General features: G+C 39.9%; 1 protein-coding gene across 3 annotated transcripts in view; it reads left to right on the forward strand.

Annotated features, from left to right (window-relative positions):
• NKAIN3 (sodium/potassium transporting ATPase interacting 3) overlaps positions 1–20,525 on the forward strand; it is a 374,213-nt gene that overhangs the window by 161,531 nt on the left and 192,157 nt on the right. For all 3 annotated transcript variants that reach the window (XM_035553117.2, XM_035553118.1, XM_050708813.1), the window contains exon 2: positions 17,768–17,905. In XM_035553117.2, coding sequence (XP_035409010.1) covers positions 17,768–17,905 — 138 coding nt within the window. The remainder of the gene's footprint in view (positions 1–17,767; positions 17,906–20,525) is intronic.

Here is a 20,525-nt window from a genome sequence, read left to right on the forward strand (position 1 = left end):
AGTCGTTACGGCAAACCAAGACAAGAGACATGCCAGTTCAGGAGGAACCAAGAATAAACATGTCTGCAGCCCTTCCAACCCTGAAATGATAAAGGAGGTGAGACAACAGAGATATGGAAGCATGCCTCATAAAAAGAAATAAGCAGGTTTTCATTGTATCAGCTTCCTCCATATTACTCCATCTGCTGAATCACTGGATTAAAGAGGCTTCTCTTCTTACGGTGTTTTTTTTTGGGGGGAGCTCCTGCAAGATAATGAATGTTTATCATTTCTTGCCATGGCATCAGATAAGGCAGGCTCCACGACAGTGCCTTGTCTTTATGCCTTTTCCAGCTACGATAAGAATAGAGATTACAGCTTGCTTTCCCTGGAGTCTGAAAACTCTGTGTCACTGACTGATTGCTTAGCCCTGCTGAAAACAGGTGTCTCTCACCAGAGAGATGAAGCTGGAATAAATATCCCTACAGTGACTGAAACCCAATGGATGTATGAGCGTGTGACTGGTTAATGTGGTTACTGGTATTCACAGTGATACCTAGCATTACGTTTTCCCTCTGCAGTCTTCCCTTTCTGAACTTGCGCAGTAAAATTAAATGAGGCAGAAGGTCTGCAGCAGGTCTTTTTTCTGGGATTAAAGGCTTCCCTTCACATTTTGTACTAATCCAGCTATTTTTCATAGATAAAATGTGAATAAGGAAGGAAGGCAAATAACATACTTATCAGCTTGGTCTTTTTAAAGATTCTTTTCACTAGTTTTTAAGAATCACTTTCATAGCAGTAAGACCTTCAAACAAATACTACACTAATGATGAAATATACCTATTTAGTAGACATAATTTTACTCATCACATTTTATCACTGCTAGTATTGTGCTCAAATAAGAGTTTGGAATCTTCTGACTTTAGTTATTTACTTATGAATTATGAATCAAGTCATAATACTGAAATTTTGTGCCACAGTGACCAAAATCTGCCATCATATAAATAGTAACACTTCTTGAAAGTCTTGAAGTATATAGAATTTAGTAAAGTCTGGTTTTGTAGAGGTAATCTCTGCAGCATCACAATTCAGCTGGGCAGTTTGGAATATTTTCTAGCACTGTAAACTAAATGCAGGTGAGCCTCTCTTGCAGAAGACTAGGGAAAGTCAGTGTTCTAAGACATGCTTAATTCCCTGTTCATGGAGGAGATGAGGCATTGCAGTGTTTCAGCTGAATGGGCTGTCATTAACATGAACTTCAACAGTTGTGTAATAAATATCCCTAGATAATACTGTCCAAAACTCACCATGGCCTACAGTTCCAATAGTAGCCTTCTGGGATAGGCAATGCAAGAGATTTCTAGTAGCAGCTGCTCTTCCCAGCCTTATTTTTTTTTTCAAACATGGAGCCAGCAATACTGTCTTCCTCTACAGATGCTTGAGGTATATTTGTTTCTCAATCCTTACCTTACATTTAATTCACTGATCAATCGATTGGTTAGTTTTACACTTTTCTTCACTGCAAGTTTCTCTAATCAGATTCTGATTCATCTAACATTCATTTCAGTTAAGTTAACACCATGATTTTATAGAGGAAATAGCATAGTGCTGTGGCGCTCTAGTTGCATTATGAAGATCTCTTTTTATCTCATGAAGCTGCAGGTAAGTTTGGGCAGTTCTAGCCTTTGGCACACTTACCATTCATTTATGTGGTCCTGTAACTCATACATTCCTCAACAACCCCCATAACGTCTCTGGAAAAACTGCTGAGAATGAGTTTTTTCCAGAGCCTTTGCCCTAAACTTGTCCTAGCTTCTTGTTATCATCTCCTTTTTCCCCCCTTATGAAATAGCAACTTGCTCAAGTTTGTTTGATCCTGATTTAGTCCTTTTGGGTCTGCCACAACAAGAAAAATAGCTTCTTTTGATGAGAGAAACATGCCTTGGAATTTCTTATGTTTGCACAAAGTTACCCCTTTTCCATGGTTACTGTCATAGCACATTAATGAATTCACAAGAAATTACATACTGAAAGGCACTGAAAAAAACACTTTTTTGCTGTGCAGGTTACTGAGCATTGTTGCAGGTTGTCTGCAGAGGTTGTGGAGTCTCTGTCCTTGGAGACCTTCAAAAGCCACCTGGATGTGTCCCTAGGCAACCTGCTCTGGGTGGCTCTGCTTGAGCAGAGAGTTGGACCGGATGACCTTCAGAGGTTCCTTCCAACCTCAACCATTCTGTGAAGCATTTTTGCCCTGCTAGCACTCAGGTAGAATCTATGCATTAACTTTACACTGGTCTTCTGTAAAATGATCTAATCTCTTTGTTCTTCCTGTGGGGCACTTCGTGCAGTTATAGATCATATTCTAGAGGTATTTGCACAGCAGCCGTTAAGGTGAAGATCATGTCTAAAGCTGTTTAAGAGGTCTCCCTTATGCAGCACAGTGGCTGTAGTACTTTTGTTATCCATAAATGGCCTATGCAATGCAAATGATCTGGCCGATACAGTATTTGCAGCTCAGAAAAGAGCTGCACAAAATTGTGGCATTTTACAGCTAATTAGGGCTGTTGCATTCTTACGTCAGTTGTTTTTGAATGTAACGTATATAGTGTTTACACAAACACCCTTTCTGGTGATGCACTGACAAGTATTTGGGGAATTTTACAAACATCTGAGATCAGGGATCAGTACACTGAAATGCAAAGGAGAAATTTTGTACCATGGGTATCTATTACATTGCACGACTTCAGTCACTCTTCCCATTTGCCTGTGTAGTCTTACTGCCTGTGTAGTCTTACTGAGCATCTCTAGATAATTATTTCTATCCTTTGAGCAGTGCTGGTGTATTTTGTGACATTGTGGTAGTCCCCCTGCTTTCCTCAACTTGTTTTTTATGTTCCAGTCATTTTGAGAGGCAGTTGACAAGCTTAGGTATTTCTGTTTGCTGGCTGAGATTAGGAATGGACAAAAGGACTGCTGGAGAAGATTTGACTGATGGGATAAATAGAGAGAATACTGCTGAGATAAATGAAGAGCTCCACTGAATATCACTAGCTATCTTCTTTTTGTAGTGCATGCTAAGATACCAGCAGTGGAACTAGTGGAGAGCAGCAGGAAAAAGTAAAGGGAGATAATTGCTGTATGTGTGGTTTGCAGGCACAAGGCTAGATAAACTTTTTAGGAACACAGCAGAACTGCTAAATTAGTGTTGTTTGTCAAGGAGAGATCATTTGAGGGAGAAAAATCAGAAGTCGGAGGATTAAATGGAAATAATGAGACAAATGGAAGCAAATCACTGAGAAATGAAATAAGGTCTGTAGACTGGAAACATTAAGATTAAACAATTGGAACACTTATTTTATGAAAGAGGTCCAAAAACGGTCACATATGACAAAATTTTTTAGTTCTTTATATATAATTTAGAGTTTCAAAATGCCACTGAAAGATAATATCCCTACTCCTAAATACTTGTTTTTCATTCAAGTGGTAATTCATCTGTCACTCTCTTATAAACTATGGATGATCAGTTAATTCCAAGCCAAAGTTGAGATATTTTTATTTGATAGCAAATGAAAATAGATATTTTCAAAGAAAAAGGTACAAATGAAAATTCATCTGCACAGCTAAGATGATTCTGACCAAGGATGTTCAAGAAAGATGAATTCAAGGTGAAGCAGGTGCAGCATATTGGACTTAGAAAGATATGTCATTTTGGAACTGCATTCCAGAAAGGTAGTGGGAACAAGCTGGTTCAGATATCACCTAAAGAATTCTTAAAAGCAGTAATAGAGTTGAATTGCTTTTTATAATATGGAATGGGCTTTGATGACCCAAAAGACAATCTTTTAGTCCCCTGTAGCTCTACCACAATGAATCTTGCAGCGTTTTCCAGAGTCACCAATCAGTGGCTTTGCAGAGTCCTGCACTCAGCAGAAGATACCATCCTTATGGCAGGGCACTTTCATATTTAGGACCTAGATTTGTACAGTGTACATGCTGTTCCCTGCTTTTGTTGACAGATTTCTTGGAAACAATATATGTGAGTGTATATGTATATATACACTTTGAGAATTTAATTCTCCATTCAACAGGAATGATACAAAATCACTGGAAATTTTGGGTATTATTTCTACAAGAGAATGACCAGATCTCAGAATAAATATAAAAGGGAAGACTTAAAGCAGGATGGTGCTGTGTTGTCACCCACTTCTAACTGTAGTTATGTTCTTCCATGTCTGAACCTCAGACCTCCCATTATTTTTAATAGGAATGTTCTTACATGTCTATATGAGCGTAAATGCCTTTTAATGTACCAATTTATATGCTATATACAAGACACTCCCTGTTTAGGAGAATATGGTCTGTTCATACATGATTAAGCTTACTTCCCTGCCCTATGAATGTATTGAAATGGCACACTGAGTATCACCTTTATAGGCAAATTTCATTGAAATCTGCTTTTTACATATACTTTAAGTCTCTTCAGCATTCTTATTTCTAAAGTAGCAAAGTAACATGATTAACATGTCAGCCACTGACACTAATTTGGGCATTAACATAACACATTTCTCTTCCCAGTTCTTCAATAAACCTGTAATTCATATTTCCATGAATTTAGTATACACACACATCTTGTTCTATTCCTCACAGAAGGATCTGAAGAATGCTTTCTAAAATATAGCCCCCTATTGGAAGTTTTTCGTATGATAAACTTTGTGATAAATTACTTTAGATAACATGAGGTCAAAATAATTTGTCATGCTGCTATTCAGTCCTATCGTTTTCTTTCCCTTAGTGGGAGAGGTTAGAAAAGGAAAAAGAAAACAGTTGCCCTACTTTTTGTTGATAGCACCTCGCAGGAAGATGCTCATGGGATGTTGTATATGTGTCCAGGCTGCAGGATCAGATATTTGATATTAAAGTCTGATACTTGAAAGAAAGGAAAGAAAAGAAAAAAAAAGTAGTGCAAAGGACATGCCACAAAAAATTAGTGGTGGCCTACTTCCAGCAAGTTGACTGGGTCCATAAAAATTAGAAGATCCAAGCTGGTATATGCCAGTCCAGATCCTCCAGTATGTTCTGAGAGTTTGCAGGATTTCAGCAGACAGCAGGCATGAAGTGGAATGGATGCTGAAAGCATTAAGTGTTCTTGATTATACAGAAGATTGAACAAACAGTTTTGAATTTATTATTTTTCAAACAATGCCCTGGACATCTGCTCTAAATGCTTCTGCCTTAGGTTCATTTACTTCAGTTTACCTTCCTAACAACAGTGTAAATTGACTTGCTCAATTATAATGTCATGAACAATCTCATTTGTCTGGCCTCATGGACGTGAGCTGGGCTGCCTGTGGGGATCAGGCAGCACTCTGAAGGGAGAAGAAAAAGACAACAGTAAAGAAGACTACCGAAGAGACCGAGGTAGATTCAGTACTCCCTAAATTATCTTTTCCTCTCATCAAAGAAAAGAAAAGAAAAAGCAACAGCCTTTTCAACATGCTGGAGCATGTACTTTATCCTGACAACAATCTGTCTTCTTGGCCAAATAACTCATGAGGCTGAGGGATATTGTTGCTATGCTGTAAACTAGAAAAAAAAACCTTCTATTTTATGTGGCAACGGGAAGCAGTCTATTATCAGAGAGTTTTCTCATCTAACCCATATGCAATGAAGAAGTCAAAGGATCCACAATCCTTTTCTAGTATGCTTGAACCTGGTGTTTGATAATATAAGAATGAACTGCAACATAGACACCAAAATCTTCAGTCATGTTCTTAGACTTCTGAGTGTGTACAAAACTGCTCCTTTTTCCTGTGTGCATTTGGGGAGTCCAAGCAGCTGCACACTTGTTTTTGTTTGTTTGTTTGTTTGTTTTCTATTTCTGCATAGCTGGGACCTGAGAAAGGCACTAGACAGAATTTTTCTGGGGAAAGACAGGAAAAGTTACTCCTCCCAACTGTGGGAATAAACTCTATTCTGTGTCTTATGTTAGGAGGAAGAGACAGCACATGATTTTTATTACTTTGCTGCCTGGTTTAATACTTCATTTTTATCTGAAGAGAGTTGATGATTTAGGATATCCTGTCTCTTTGGAACCACAATTCTAAAGCCTAACAGAAAATTCACCATCCTGTGGGAAACCATATGTTTCACAAAACTTGCCATAAGCTAGTTTGTGCCACTCTATGTTTTATGCTAAAACTCATATCAAAAAATCTGAGTCGGTTAAACTTGGACCTTGACCAAATTGACCTCTGTCTGACTCCTGAATTCTGAACATGTGTCTTCCTTTCCCACCTAAACAGAGCTCCACCTGGTTGAATTTCTCTCTTCTTTTGGAGGCCGCATTAAAACCCAAGGGTATATAGGGCATTAAAGACTACTAGACGTATTTTATGATGAGGGGATTGTTACTTCGCCAAATAAGCATGCCATTCATCTACTAGAGGCCCTAAATACTGTTTTATACACATTACAGGGATTTCAATTTGACTCATGTATTGCAATCTGGATGCCCATCCCACAGCCTCTCTCCCTTCATACACTCACAGTCTGTCTGTCTGTTCATGCTGGGGTACAGATGTAGGTACATGTTGGTACAGATCCTTCAGCAAGTGCTTCCAAGCTTCTTTCTTTTTTTCTTCTTTCTTCTTTTTATTTATTTATATTTTTAATTTTGGCTGGATACCATTGTCATCAGAATCTAGAATCAATCTAGGGCTGTTGGCATCACTGCTATCAAGTGCCATTATCATTGGTTACCTCCTCTATGTCTTAAGAATTCAAAGTAACAATAAACGTTTTTTCACTGTTGTTGGTTTGTCAGTAGCTGCTTTACTTCACAATTTTGTAAGCAGCAACTCAGGAAGCATTTAAAGCTACGTAGATCTACTGGATTTGTTTGAATGTGCAAATAAATGAAAAATTGAAAATAAGTAACAACCTACATTTATGAGAAGTTCGGATTTAAGGATATCCAGGGTTACAGTGGTGTGACAAATAAAGCCGTTCTTTTGGATTAAAGCTCCAGCCTATGTAGCTTGGTATAAATACAAAGAAGGTATATTTTTATTTGCTTTTCCACTTTTTCTGGTATCTTTTGCCATGGACTTCATCATTCATAAAATGATTGAAATCTTTAAGGGTCTTTAAACTATAACCATCTCTTAGGCTGTCTTTTGCTGTATGTATGCTGGCATTTAAATAATCAACCAAGGGAGTCTTAAATGCCATTATAAGCACATTCATTCCATCTGGTTGTAGGAGTGTACAAGTCATCCAGCCAAGGGGCTTGACTGTAGTGTTTGGGGATCAGTTACAGCTTCAATGGAGGGTTGAAATTCAATCTTAAATCACTGTGCTGTAACAAGTTGGCGCTATGAGGTTTTACTGCGATAGCTGGCTTCTTCCCTATCTTGGCTACCCATAGACTGCAACTGTACTTCTACAGTGTTTGTTTGGTACAGATGTAGTGGTCAGCCTTGGGTATATCACACTAGCATCTATAGTGCTCTGGGAAATGGGACTACTTGATGCCGCTTTTTATATCACTGCAGTCAGGTGACCCTGCAGAAAAATAATGTCAGACTCCTCCTTTTATGCTGATGAAATTCTTAAATAATGTACTGTTGCCTTTCTGAGCCAGATCCTGCAGTCTTGATGCAGTCAAAGCTCCTGTTGACTTCTGCAGGAATATTGTCTGAGTCAAAACTGGAGATTTGGACTCAGTTTGGTGAATACACACAACATTTTTCTTCAAGAATTACATTTGGATTTGTGTCTGACTGATAATGTTAAACAATGCTGTTAAAAAAACAACATTTGTTAAGATGTGGCAAAAATGAGCTAAGAAAGAGAACCCTTTCAGTATCTGACAGTTACTTTTACAGATTTCTAAGATCTGCCATTTACTGCCTCTCCTTTTTACACTGTGGACTGAATTTTCAGATGATATCAATTGTTTGCCAGTCGTTTAGTGGTGGCTGTTTTTGAGAAATTAGTACAGTGTGTTAGCTTTCAAAAAAGAGTAAGTACATACTGTTCTCTACTTACCTGCCTTTTTCCTTAAGCAGTTCTCAAAGAACTGCTGGTGGAGTATTGTTGACTAACATTTTTTTTTCCAAAACTATTTTGAATTATTTTGCCCAAATACGATTTATTTTTTTTTCTGTAATTTTATGTGCTGTCATTACCATCCTCCTCTAATGCACTCATTCACTAAAGCACTTACAAGAATGGTGGAAAGACCATTACCTAGTTCTGAATATTTTCCATATGATCTATATGAATTGAACAGTTGATGAAAAGGAATAATCTTCACTGTTGAAAGGCAACACAGAATCTCTTCAAAAGGACTTTTCGCATACTTGCCTTTCTTCTCTTTGTTTCTATGCTTTGGCTTTCCCTAACCTTTGCTACTTCTCTTTTACTAAGCTCTTTCAGCAACAATGCCATATATTTCTTTTGCATTATCTTTTATCCACTCTTGCTGCTATCCAAATGACAGCCCATTACCTATCTGACTAACAATGTGAATGCACTTTTAATATTAGACCATCAGGCTTATTTTTGACAACTAGTCAGAAAGCTAGCAGGTTTTTTTTGTTGTTGCTGTTTTTTTGCTACATGAAACTCAATGTACTATAAACATCAGTGATTTACTTCGAACCTTCCTTGAAATTCAATAGCCTTCATGCCACATAATCTTATAAATGTATTTAGTGAGGTTTTATAAGGGCTTACTATCTTAAAATCACCCCAAAGCTAGTATTTCACCTAGACAAGTGAATTGAGATCATTAAAAATATAATGGGAATCCCCTCTGTGGTCAGATGGTTGCTTTAACTGTTGCTAAAGGTATAAAGAAGTGATTTAAGTAAAATTTTAACATTTCTTTGCAATACATACTATACTCATCTTTGGTGATGAAGCCTCTATTGAAAGGTGTTAAGTCACCACTAAGGAAGCTGTAACCTTTAGCTGAGGGACAGTAACTTCCTAAACAGCGTATTTCAGTCAAGAGTGATCATCTGACACCACCCTTCCACTTCAAATTTAAATTTTCTCCCCTCCAATACAAACTTGACATTTTTCTCATGTTAAATCTTATGTTCCTTCTTACTGTAGTCAAACATATCAGGAAATTCCTGAAGTTACAGCGAGAGTGTAAGGTCTGTATAAAAGAGTGTTATGCCTTACCAGTGAGCCTTTAATGCAAGTTTTTACTTTTTTAGCCTATTTCTTGCATCCCCCATTAGTTCTCTGTTAGAAATTCTGGATTTTATTATTTGGTAAGTAAGTATTTTACTCTCCAACACTGCTGCTTTATCAAGACTTTCTTGGTAGTGTCTTCGTGTTATTTTTCCCCATGTATTGGGTTTACGTGGCAAGGTTTTGGTAGCAGGAGGCAGCAGGGGTGCCCTCTGTGCAGTGTCCAGAAGCTGCCCCATGTTAGCTAAGGGGCCAGTTTGAGCCAGCTTCAAAGGGACCTGCCATTACCCAGAGCCAAGACAATAAATGAGGTTGTTTGCACCTCTGGGAGAGCATATTTAAAGAAGGGGGGAAAAAAAATGCTGCACAACAGCAGCTGGGAGAGAGGGATGAGAAGCAGCCCTGCAGACCCACAGGTCAGTGCAGCAGGAGGGCAGGAGGTGCTCCAGGCACGCAACAGCAGTTCCCCTGCAGCCTGTGGAGAGGCTCCTGGTGGAGCAGGCTGTCCCCCTGCAGCCCATGGGTCCCACATGGAGCAGATCTCCACGCTGCAGCCCGTGGAGGAGCCCCCGGTGGAGCAGGTGGATGTGGCCTGGAGGAGGCTGCGACCTATGGAGAGCCTCCGCAGGGGCAGGCCCCAGGCTGGAGCTGCAGCCTGTGGAGAGAAGCCCACATAGGAGCAGGGAGTCTGGGGGGAGCTGCCACCTGTGGGGGACCCGTGCTGGAGCAGTTTGCTCCTGGGGGATGGACCCCATGGTACGGAGCCGTGTGGGAGCAGTTCTTGAAGAGCTGCTGCTATCATTAGCTACCCAAATAAAGAGTCCTTCTCCATCCTTTTTATAATATCCCTTTAAGTATTGAAAGGCCACAGTGAGGTCTTCCCGGAGCCTTCTCTTCTCCAGGCTCAACATCCCAAGTCTCTCAGCCTTTCTCTCATAGGAGAGGTGCTCCAGCCCTTTAACCATCGTCTATGTCATTGATGAAAATATTGAAGAGTACTGGTCCCAAGACAGACCCCTGAGGGACACTGCTCATCATTGGTCTCCACCTGGACAGAAAACCGTTGACCACTACTCTCTATGTGCGGCCATTGAGCCAATTCCTTATCCACCAGATGGTCCACCCTTCAAATCCATCTTTCTGATTCAGAGATTAGGATGTCATGCGGGACTGTGTCAAAGGCCTTACAGAAGTCCAAGTAGATGACATCTGTCAGTCTTCCCTTGTCAACTTAGGCAGTTACTCCATCATTGAAGGCCACCAGATTGGTCAGGCACAATTTGCCCTTGTTGAAGCGATGCTGGCTGTCCCGGATCACCTCCTTGTCCTGCATATGCCATAACATTGCCTCCAGGAGGATGCCTCTGAACATCAGGATGCACTTTGTTACTGTGCAGGTGACAGAGCACTGGCACAGGTTGCCCAGAGAGTTTGTGGAGTCTCCCTTCTTGGAGACCTTCAAAAGCTGCCTGGACATGGTCCTGGGCAGCCTGCTCTGGGTGGCCCTGCTTCAGCAGGGGGCTTGAACCAAGTGCTGCCAGAGGTCCCTTCCAACCTCAGCCATTCTATGTCTGTAATTCAGAGTACCACATTGGCTGTGGAAAATAGTGATAATTGTAAAGGGAGCAACAGTCCTCAGAGATTCCTCAAGTCCTAGAAACTGTCTTTCTAAAGCCACAGATTAAATTTATGGTAATAAGATGAAGCAGAGAGTTTTGGAGAAAACATCTTTATCCTTAGAACCACTAGTTAGTATGTATGATGAGCTGTGCCCTGCCACTTCTCCTGTGATAATTATTAGTAGCATGAGCCAGCACTAAGTCTTACATGCATAATTCAAATGGCTTGGATAATTCCTGACTTGGACATAGAATATGAGTGCTCCAGACTATAATTTTTGGATTCACCATTTTTTGTACACTATTTCATTTTCTGAAAGCTTGAGGAATAGTGTCCATTTGGGAAGTCACATTAATTTGTGTGGGTATTAGTTGTAGTTCTTATAATAATTTTTATTTCAGAAAAGATTTCAAAACTATAGTTATACATCAATGTAGTTGTTAAGTATTTAATTTCATGGTTGCACTTAGATTTCTTGAATATAAGTTTGTTAGGTATAGAATGGATAATTTTCTAGTTATTATTTCTGGGGATTGTTTTACATGACAAACTGAAGCAGATTTTTAATGTCAAATGCAGAGTATATTATACTTTCCCAACTTTGTAAACTCTGTAATTTATAGGGTATCAAGTTTGCAGATATTTCTATATATCATTAACCTTTTATTTTTATATGAAGCCATTTTATATTTCTATGTTTGTATTAAGCCATTTTAAAGACTTTTCTTGTCTAAAATGATCTGTTACATATGAAACCTATTTTTTCTTGATTCAGTGACTCCTTCCATTCTGAATGTATCTATTTGTATGGATGTATGAATGTTATTTATTCATCTCAAAATAACATGTCCTTTATACAAAAGCTTTTTGATTAAAATATAAAACTGAGGGTTATCCACAGAGTTTCTGACAGAACAGGAAATTGAGTTTTTACACTTATTTTGAAATGTTGACTTTGGAACTCTGCTGTGCTGGCTCATCACTCAGACAGCTGCTGAAATATATTTTGAAGTATAATAGGACCCGAGCATTTAGAAAAGGACTTCATTCCATAGGGGTATTTGTTGGAGCCTGATCTCAAAAGTGTTTTTTGATCTGTCTGTTGGGAGATGAGTGGTTGGAAAGCTGCCTGGCCAAGAAGGACCTGGGAGTATTGGTTGATAGTCGGCTGAATATGAGCCAGCAGTGTGCTCAGGTGGCCAAGAAGGCCAACAGCATCCTGGCCTGTATAAGAAGCAGTGTGGCCAGCAGGTCTAGGGAAGCAGCAGGTGAGGCCGCACCTCGAGTACTGTGTTCAGTTTTGGGCCCCTCGCTACAGGAAGGACATGGACGTGCTCGAGCGAGTCCAGAGAAGGGCGACCAAGCTGGTGAGGGGTCTGGAGAACAAGTCTTACGAGGAGCGGCTGAGGGAGCTGGGCTTGTTCAGCCTGGAGAAGAGGAGGCTCAGGGGCGACCTTATCGCTCTCTACGGTTACCTTAAAGGAGGCTGTAGAGAGGTGGGGGTTGGTCTGTTCTCCCACATGCCTGGTGACAGGACGAGGGGGAATGGGCGAAAGTTGCGACAGGGGAGTTTTAGGTTGGATGTTAGGAAGTACTTCTTTACCGAAAGGGTTATTAAGCATTGGAACGGGCTGCCCAGGGAGGTGGTGGAGTCACCATCCCTGGAGGTCTTTAAAAGACGTTTAGATGTAGAGCTTAGCGATATGGTTTAGTGGAGTACTTAGTGTTAGGTCGGAGGTTGGACTCGATGATCTTGAGGTCTCTTCCAACCTAGAAATCTGTGTCTGTGTCTGTGTCTGTTGACTAGGAGCATCTTGGTGATTTCTTTATGTACATGCTATGTAGCATTGCTGATCATTGCCTCATGTTCATTTTGTTACTGCTTCACCACAGGGGCATTGAGGCTACAGCTGCCAGATTTTGTCTGTTCAAGGTGTCCCAAATGTGCTGCATGGATAATCTGGTTGATCCACCCAGGTGGAGAAATTTAAAATTCAAAAAGATTAGCTCACTTTACCTTTTTGCCGCTCTTAACACAAAAGGACTTTGACATGTTGAGAGAAAGTTCAGCCTGTGTGATTTTAATGCTGCCCAGTCTTGCAGTTTAGTACTTTCTCCTTGCACTCTACAGAAGAAGGGACACAGGGAATGTTTGATAGGCTTAGTGAAACAAAGAGGTAAAAGAACAGGAAAAATGTGGCACATCTTCATTAAGTGGTCTGGTAGAGCCCCACTAGAGCATTTTACTGCTAGTGCTGGTCTCCTGAGTTGAGCACTTTACATTACAAGATTGTCAATGCTGATGATGACTAAATAACAAAGCAGTCTCTTGGCAGCAATGGTAAGAAGTATTACCTTTCCTTTTCCAAGTGTTGTTATGATAAAAAAAATGGCATTTCCTATTAACTTTGATATAATTTTTAAAGTTCTCACGACCTCCAGTATTTAATTTTCCGAAATTGAAACCCTCTTCTTTTGTTTGCAAGAAAAATCTGGAGTTTCCGCTTTTATGCTAAGCACTAAGTAACAATATCAAACAACAATTTTTGATGGAAACTCCTAAACTTTGTTGTCTAAGATGTCACTAGTAGTGAAGGTGCCAGCCTCTACCAACACGTGCCTCTTAAGGAAGTGATATGACCTCCTTATCTCCTTCTGGTAAGCAGCAAACCCCCAAATTACTTCAGTCACATCAAGCATACCCCATTTTGCCTTGAGCTCCTCTGCCCTTCTGATTTGCAGAATCTAGTCTTCTATTAATGGGATAAGTTGAGCCAGTAAATTTTGGATACCTCTGTCTTGCCTTCAAGGTTTATCTGTTTTGGATTTTCTCAGAATAATCTGAAAATGGGGTTGAAAACAGAAATTCTCTGGGTAAAGTAACTCTTTGAGAAAAGCAGTCTGAAATTGTGCACAGATACCTGTTTCCCTCCTTTTATTCTGTTGATTTTGGTGCAATTAATTACCTTAATCATACTCTGGGTTAGGGTCTGCTTTTTTGTCATTTATACAGAGCTAAAAAGCCTGTGTCCTTCACCTCTGCTTGGGGATTCTTTTGGGTGAAAAAGTAGAAATAAGAACAGCGACATATATATGTTATCTCTATTAGTGGATATTGCTCATGGTATAAAGAAGACAGAAGTAAATATATTTCGTCTACCATTATGATGAATTGTTATTTTTTTTTAACTTCTATCTGTGCTGTCTGCAAGATTTTGTAACTAAGAATAGGATAGTAATTTGAGCAGGACCCACGTGCCTCTACCTCTTTCTTTTCTCTAGATTTTTTTTTTCCCCACTAACGTATTCTGAAGGTTTTAGGGATGAGACAAATTACTCTGTGTTGGCAACATGAACAAAATAAATGAGACCTAGCTGCACAGGCAAATCTTACTGCATAACCCAATGGTGAAAGCCCTTGTTAGTGGGGAAGAAATGTTGCTGTATATTCAGCATCCTGCTCCCAGGACTCCTGTGCTTTACGTGCTGCCACTGTATATAAAAATAAAAAGCCCTGCAGGCAAGAAATACAAGCAACTTTCCCAATGCCAGATAAGTGCCCTAAGCAGTAGGCTATAAACTCCCATTTCTGCTTGTGCTCTCTTTTGGACTCAATAAATGTTAATTTTTAATATTTTATTTTATTTTATTTGGCTAGTGACATTGCTTCAGGAAGAAGCTCCCCCCCCCCCCCAGGGATCGTAGTGGATAGGAGGTAGGAGAGGAATGGATATCGTTGTAGATGGCAGGAGAAGAAAATGAACCTTATTTCTCTGCATTTATGGGGGATGCCTTTATCACAGTAGCCAATAAAAAGGCTAATTATTTTTTTGTATGTATGCAAATGCCTAAGGTGCATATACACATCTGTAGAACTCCAGTTGGGAAGGTGCTTCTGGCCACTACCTGATTTTATGGGAGCCCAGTCCTGGCACGTGTAGCTCTGACCTTGCTTGGCAGATACCAGAGATGGACACATGAAGGCAAACTGTGTTTCTGATCCAGTTTAGGCATGAGCTGAGTACCAAACCTGTTAACATGGGCCTGTTGGCAAAGTGTAGAGGCTGTTTGCTGCCATTACAGCACTGAGTCTTCCAGGAATTTAAGGCACTGCTCCAGGTATCTCTGAGAGATTGCTCCTAAGATGGGACACATACTAAACAACTTCGTTCATATCTGTGCTTCAGGCTTTTGGCTCTCAGCCTGCTCTAGGTGTTTCAGATATGCCAGGGGAAGAAGCCAGACAGTGACACACCACTGGGGGTGCAAGTGAGCTGTTAAGAGTCCTCCGTCATGTTAAGTGAGCTGATTGTGACCAGTTGTCTCCCCAGGCAGTGCACCAATGCCCAAGGGACCATTCTGAGTAGGTAGATATGAATAGTTTGCACAGCTTGCCTGTTTCAGAGCCAAGGAGTCTTCCTTGGAGGCAGGGGGACAATCCTAAGCCAGCCGTCTTCAGTGCTGGGAGCATTACATGACATGCTCAATTCATTGGTGCAGGTGAGGACGTAGGCTTTGCTACATGAGAGTTTGAATGAATATCAGGACAAAGGTGGTTGATGAGCAGGTTTGAATCTGATTTTCACAGAGGTCTAATAATAAATTTTGAGTACATCTGTCAACTAATTGACTTGGGCTGTTCCAGATGCAGACTCTGAAAGAGTCTTTGGTACAACTCAGACATCCAAGTGCAGTTTCATCAGATTTACCAGCATCTCCTTCATAGCATGGTCCATCCCCTACTTAGTTGGTAATGTTGTGGATCCAGGAGGAAGATATATTGTCTCTGAAAAATTATAGTCAGTGAATTATTTGAGTGCTTTGCTGATTCCAAAAGATCTCCCCTTGCAGTGGTAGGAATTGCTCTGGCTCTGATATCATATTTATGATATCATAAATATCTTCTGTGATATCCCCTTATGATATAGGACAGGAGTCTTGGTATGTTGTCGCTAATAACCTTAAACACTGGATTCTGCCAAAGAGTTTTTGAAACTCTCTATCACCTCACATAGGAATTGGGGCACCCTTGTACTAAACTGTGTGATGCATCCTGTGGTTTAGGGAAGCTACAGGCAGGAGTATTCCCAAGGTGAGATCATCTGAATTGCCTGAAGGAAGGCATTGGAAAGTGGTTGAAAAAGCAAGTGATTCTGAGGCTCTGCTAGTGAAGTGCCAACTAGGTCACTATTATGATGAAGCTACTGAATGTCCCTGAATCTACTACAAGGCGAAAACATGGTGAGGATAACACCAGGGTCACTGTTGTTAGAAAGACCACATACTTTTTGTGTAGATGACAACTACACTGTTAGGATTTTACACAACTAAAATTCCACCTGAGGTCCATATAAATATGCCATTTTTCTGGATTTGGACATTGACTTCTGTAGTTATATTCCATACCAAGGGAAAAATAATAATTAAGATGATACAGAACAACAAGTTAACAGAAGAGAGGACAGAGTGGGAAGTAGGCAAAAGCAAGGTAGAGAGCTAATGCCACATAAGCCAGCAGCTTTCTCACATGTGAGTGGTGTTCCTTCTGAGGTTTTCCCTTACCTACCACACCAAAAGAATGAGATGAGCATCCCACACATCCAGGAGGATAATATTATTTTAATAGTCTGCTGTGTGATAATTTCTTATTTATGTATACCCGGCCAGATGTTTAGCTGATAAAGATCAGAGAAACTTTCCTGATTGCAGAGGAGCTGCACCAAGTTTATGGTTTAACCTTTGTTAATTTAATTGTTTAGATTTATCATATTTATTAACCTCAGCATAGAGACTCCTGATTTCATGACTTAGATAAGGGGCGATTTTTTGTACAGAAAGGATGTATTCTGCTCTCAGCTACACATAGCCCCATCTTGTAAGTGAAGATTGAATCAGGCCATTATGAGTAGAACGTAATGTTTTATGTCAAATACCCGCATATGATAATACTTTGATTGGTATTCGTAGGGCCATGCTTACTCCATCTGTCTCAGTTATAAATATTTTAAGTGCATATTTCAGTAAATTGTAGAGTTTGTAACAATGTAGTAAAATCAAGTAGAAGTGTAAAAAATTCTGACAAGCACAGAAACTCAGTTGTTGCTCAGTAGGGTTCTGTTTAGCTGCTCAAAAAAGGTCTTGCTGTGGCTAGAAAAATATTGAACCAAGTTTAAACTTGAACAAGTGTGCTGCCAGGAAAGCTCTGGGTTTATTGTCTTTAGAACAATAGGCTGGATTATCTAGAATGAGTAGAAAATGGGTTTGTAAGCATAAAGTTGAGATTACTGCAGAAATGGTCAGCAATTGTTGGAGGAGCTGAGCAAGAAGAGAACTATTTATCTGTTTATTTATTTATTTGTTTATTTATATGTTCAGAAGTGCAGAAACACCTAAGAAGCACATGCTTATGCAAGGGTGAAGGATGATGCTTCTTAGCTTCCTTCATTTCTACGCCTATAATAATCCACTCCCAAAATATGATGTGGTTTGTGGGGAGAGACCCATTAGGCTGCTTCTGTGTCTTTCTGAATTGCAGTTGTCCAAAGTATCCTAGCAGCTTTTGCCAGCATGCAGGTAGCCCATCTGGCCCTCAGTGTTGGAGCAGCTTATTCCAAGGTCTTCCAACTTTTTCTACAGCCATTCATTCTCAGAGCCTGTATCCTTAAATCAAGAAAGTTGCAGCAGGCTTCCTTAATTACTGCATCAGTGAACTCCCAGGAATATATCCTCGTAGTTACATCTAGGATTCTTCTGAGGGGATCTGAATGCTGACTAGTAGCTATCTTCAGATAGCAGCATGTTGACAACACTAACAAGGGCTACACCCAGGAACTCCAGTTTCCAGAATTTTGCAATATTTCAGTCTGGTGAAGCCTCATACAAATAACAAACAAAAAGTGAAAAGTGTTCTATGTCACCCGTAATTAAAAAGTGGATGTTCTGTTTATGTGTTTTCTTACAGCTGGCAGCATTAGAGAGACAGATCTTTGACTTCCTTGGTTTCCAGTGGGCTCCTATCCTTGGCAATTTTCTACAAATAATAGTTGTCATTTTGGGTTTGTTTGGAACCATCCAGTTTAGGCCTCGATATATAGTTGTGGTAAGTCTCATTTATATTATATTTTTTTGCAATTGGTTTTAAAACTTGTCACCATTACAATGCATAATTTTCTTGGCCTAAAAACACCAGATGTTGTTTCTGTAGAAAGTTCAGAGTCCCTATGTCTTTTTGCAAATTGAGGACTAGTGAGTGGCATTTCTGAAATTTTGGAAGTTATAAGAATGGATAGCCTAGAGAAAGAGCTGCAAAAATATGACAGTGATACAAGCTGTTAGTAAGATTCTTTATAGAATTAAATACCAGGGTGGGTCATGGGAACATCTACAATTAGGTTACATATAAATTAAATGAAGAAAAGAGGTAAAAATGTTGTTCACTTTGCAATAGAAAAACAGAATCAATGGCCATTTAAAAAAAAAAAAAAAAAAGGAATAGGTCATATTTGGCTACATCTTCCTCTTAAATGGGGAGAAGCAATTTGACCCAAAGATTACAAAGACATCTCACTCTTACTTACATATAACTATAACTTGACCTGCCAAAATGTGTATTTACCACCTTGACCCCAAATTGTTGTGAATTATCTCTGATTCTTGTAACTTGGAACTTCACAGACTTCTTCCTATGTTCACAACATAGCCAGAAATAGTAGTAATAATAAAAAAACCAACAACTTTCAAAGCTGTGAAGGAACAGCCATCAGAAATATCCCTTTTGCTCCCCCCTGCCTCTTCTTAATGGATGATTACTACATTTTCACCTGGCATTGTCTGTATCTGGAACATTTCAGTTGTGTTGCCAGTAATGGATTTTAAGAGGCTAAAGTTGTTGTGTTTTTTTTTTTGTTGTTGTTGTTTGTTTGTTTTTTTTTCTTTCTTCACAAGACTGAAATAAATGTCTGCTAGGAAATGCTCATTAAAACAGTGTTTAAAAGGCTTCATCTTTTCTAGTCAAGCCTGAAATCCTGTAATTCTTCTTTATGTCTTAAATGTGAACAAAAACTGTACTCAAGGTAATGTTGAGGTTCTTTACGCTCACATTAGCTAAATTTCACAAGCTGACTATAAATAATTGAAAATGGATTGATGTAAATAATAGCTCTTTTATCTGATACCTGTCATTGGAGAACTGAGCAGCATCCACGTATTGATCACTCACCTTTCTGCTTCATGTTCTTCATTTTATACATAAGACAATGGAAGCAAGTGAGGGTAAGCATCTGTAAAATTACATAAGAAATTGGTGTCTGAAGTGCAACAACACAAATCTCTTGTCCCTCAGGTTCAGCTCTGCTGTTCAGTGGTGGAAGCTCTGCTTTTGCTGTCAGAATGAAGCACAACTGATGTTGACTGCTTGTATATTTTTCAAATGTAAATGAACATTTTAGACAATATCAAAGTATTTTGAAGTAGAGGTTTAAAGCTTGGTAATTAAAGAAACATCCCACCAAGATACTTTTTCCTCACATTTAACTGAACTTACATTCTGATGTAAGCATATATTTCAGTGGTTAATGCTACTGCGAATACTCATTACTTGGGAAGATCAAGACTTTACAGCAGTTTCCATTCCTACTAATGAAAGATTCCCAGTGAAGTAGGAATAGTTTGAGCCAAATGATGAAGTCTGAAGAGTGAAAGTGCACAGGCTGTCTAGTACCAGTCTTACAGCTCAAAATCAGCAGAAGGGGTGTCTTACGTGCTTCCCTGTTCCCCATTTTCTTCTACCTGGCTGAATACTTCTCCAAAGCCCCTCCACCAGTTCTGGCAGATGTTTACCAGACCCTTTGGTGAGACAGTTCCACTCCTTAGCTAAAAGAAAAATAACCCAGCAAAAACTGGAGAGTATTTTGCTAGTTCAGTGAACTGAATCCAGTCTGTGAAGTTCCCAGTTGGTGCCAGGGCCAGCATAAGATGGGGATTGGGACTGCACAGTCATGAACAACAGTGTGGAGGCATCATGGAAGGAAGGAGATGCAAGACTGCCCTTATTGTTAGCTACAAACCTGTCAGCTCAGCCTCTTTGTTTAGCTTCACCCTCAGGCTGAAGTCAGCGAATGCGTCAAACCCGCATAAGCTGTAATCCTCCCTTTGCTCAGCTGCTTCTTTTAGTCCCTGTGCTGATCCTTCTTTTGCACCAGCACAAGTCACTTCAGCCACTTGATAAATTATCAAACTAGAACAGATTCAGCTGAAAAACAACCATTTTCTTTTGTGGTGTTAATTTAAGTGCAGGTCAGCTCTCTGACTTGTTTCACTATAAGGCTTGCTCCAGCAGAAGGGAGGAGGTGGGAGAGGGGAAATGGGAACAAGCAGTCAGAGGAGGGGGACAAGTGCATTGATTTCTTCTGCAGCAGTGCAGGCTTACACCAGCTTAAAGTGCTCATTGAGCTATAGCCTGAGGATCTTCCAATAACATGTTTCCCAGAAGCTGTGCTTCCTCTGGCTTTGCCAACAGCTGTCCTCAGAAGCCCTAAAGAAATGCATGATTTGGACAGCAAAGACCCCTGTGAGTGCCAGCTTTAGGCTGTCTTCTCCAAGACAAAAAGGAATCTGAAGGCATCTCTCCTAGGGAAGGACATAGACTGCCTCCCCGGTTCTGAAACCCTATGAAATCATGTTCCACCCATTACAGCAGTAAACTTTTACCACTGGCTTCA

The sequence above is a fragment of the Cygnus atratus genome, chromosome 2, assembly GCF_013377495.2.
Source record: "Cygnus atratus isolate AKBS03 ecotype Queensland, Australia chromosome 2, CAtr_DNAZoo_HiC_assembly, whole genome shotgun sequence".
Taxonomy (NCBI): Eukaryota; Metazoa; Chordata; class Aves; order Anseriformes; family Anatidae; genus Cygnus; species Cygnus atratus.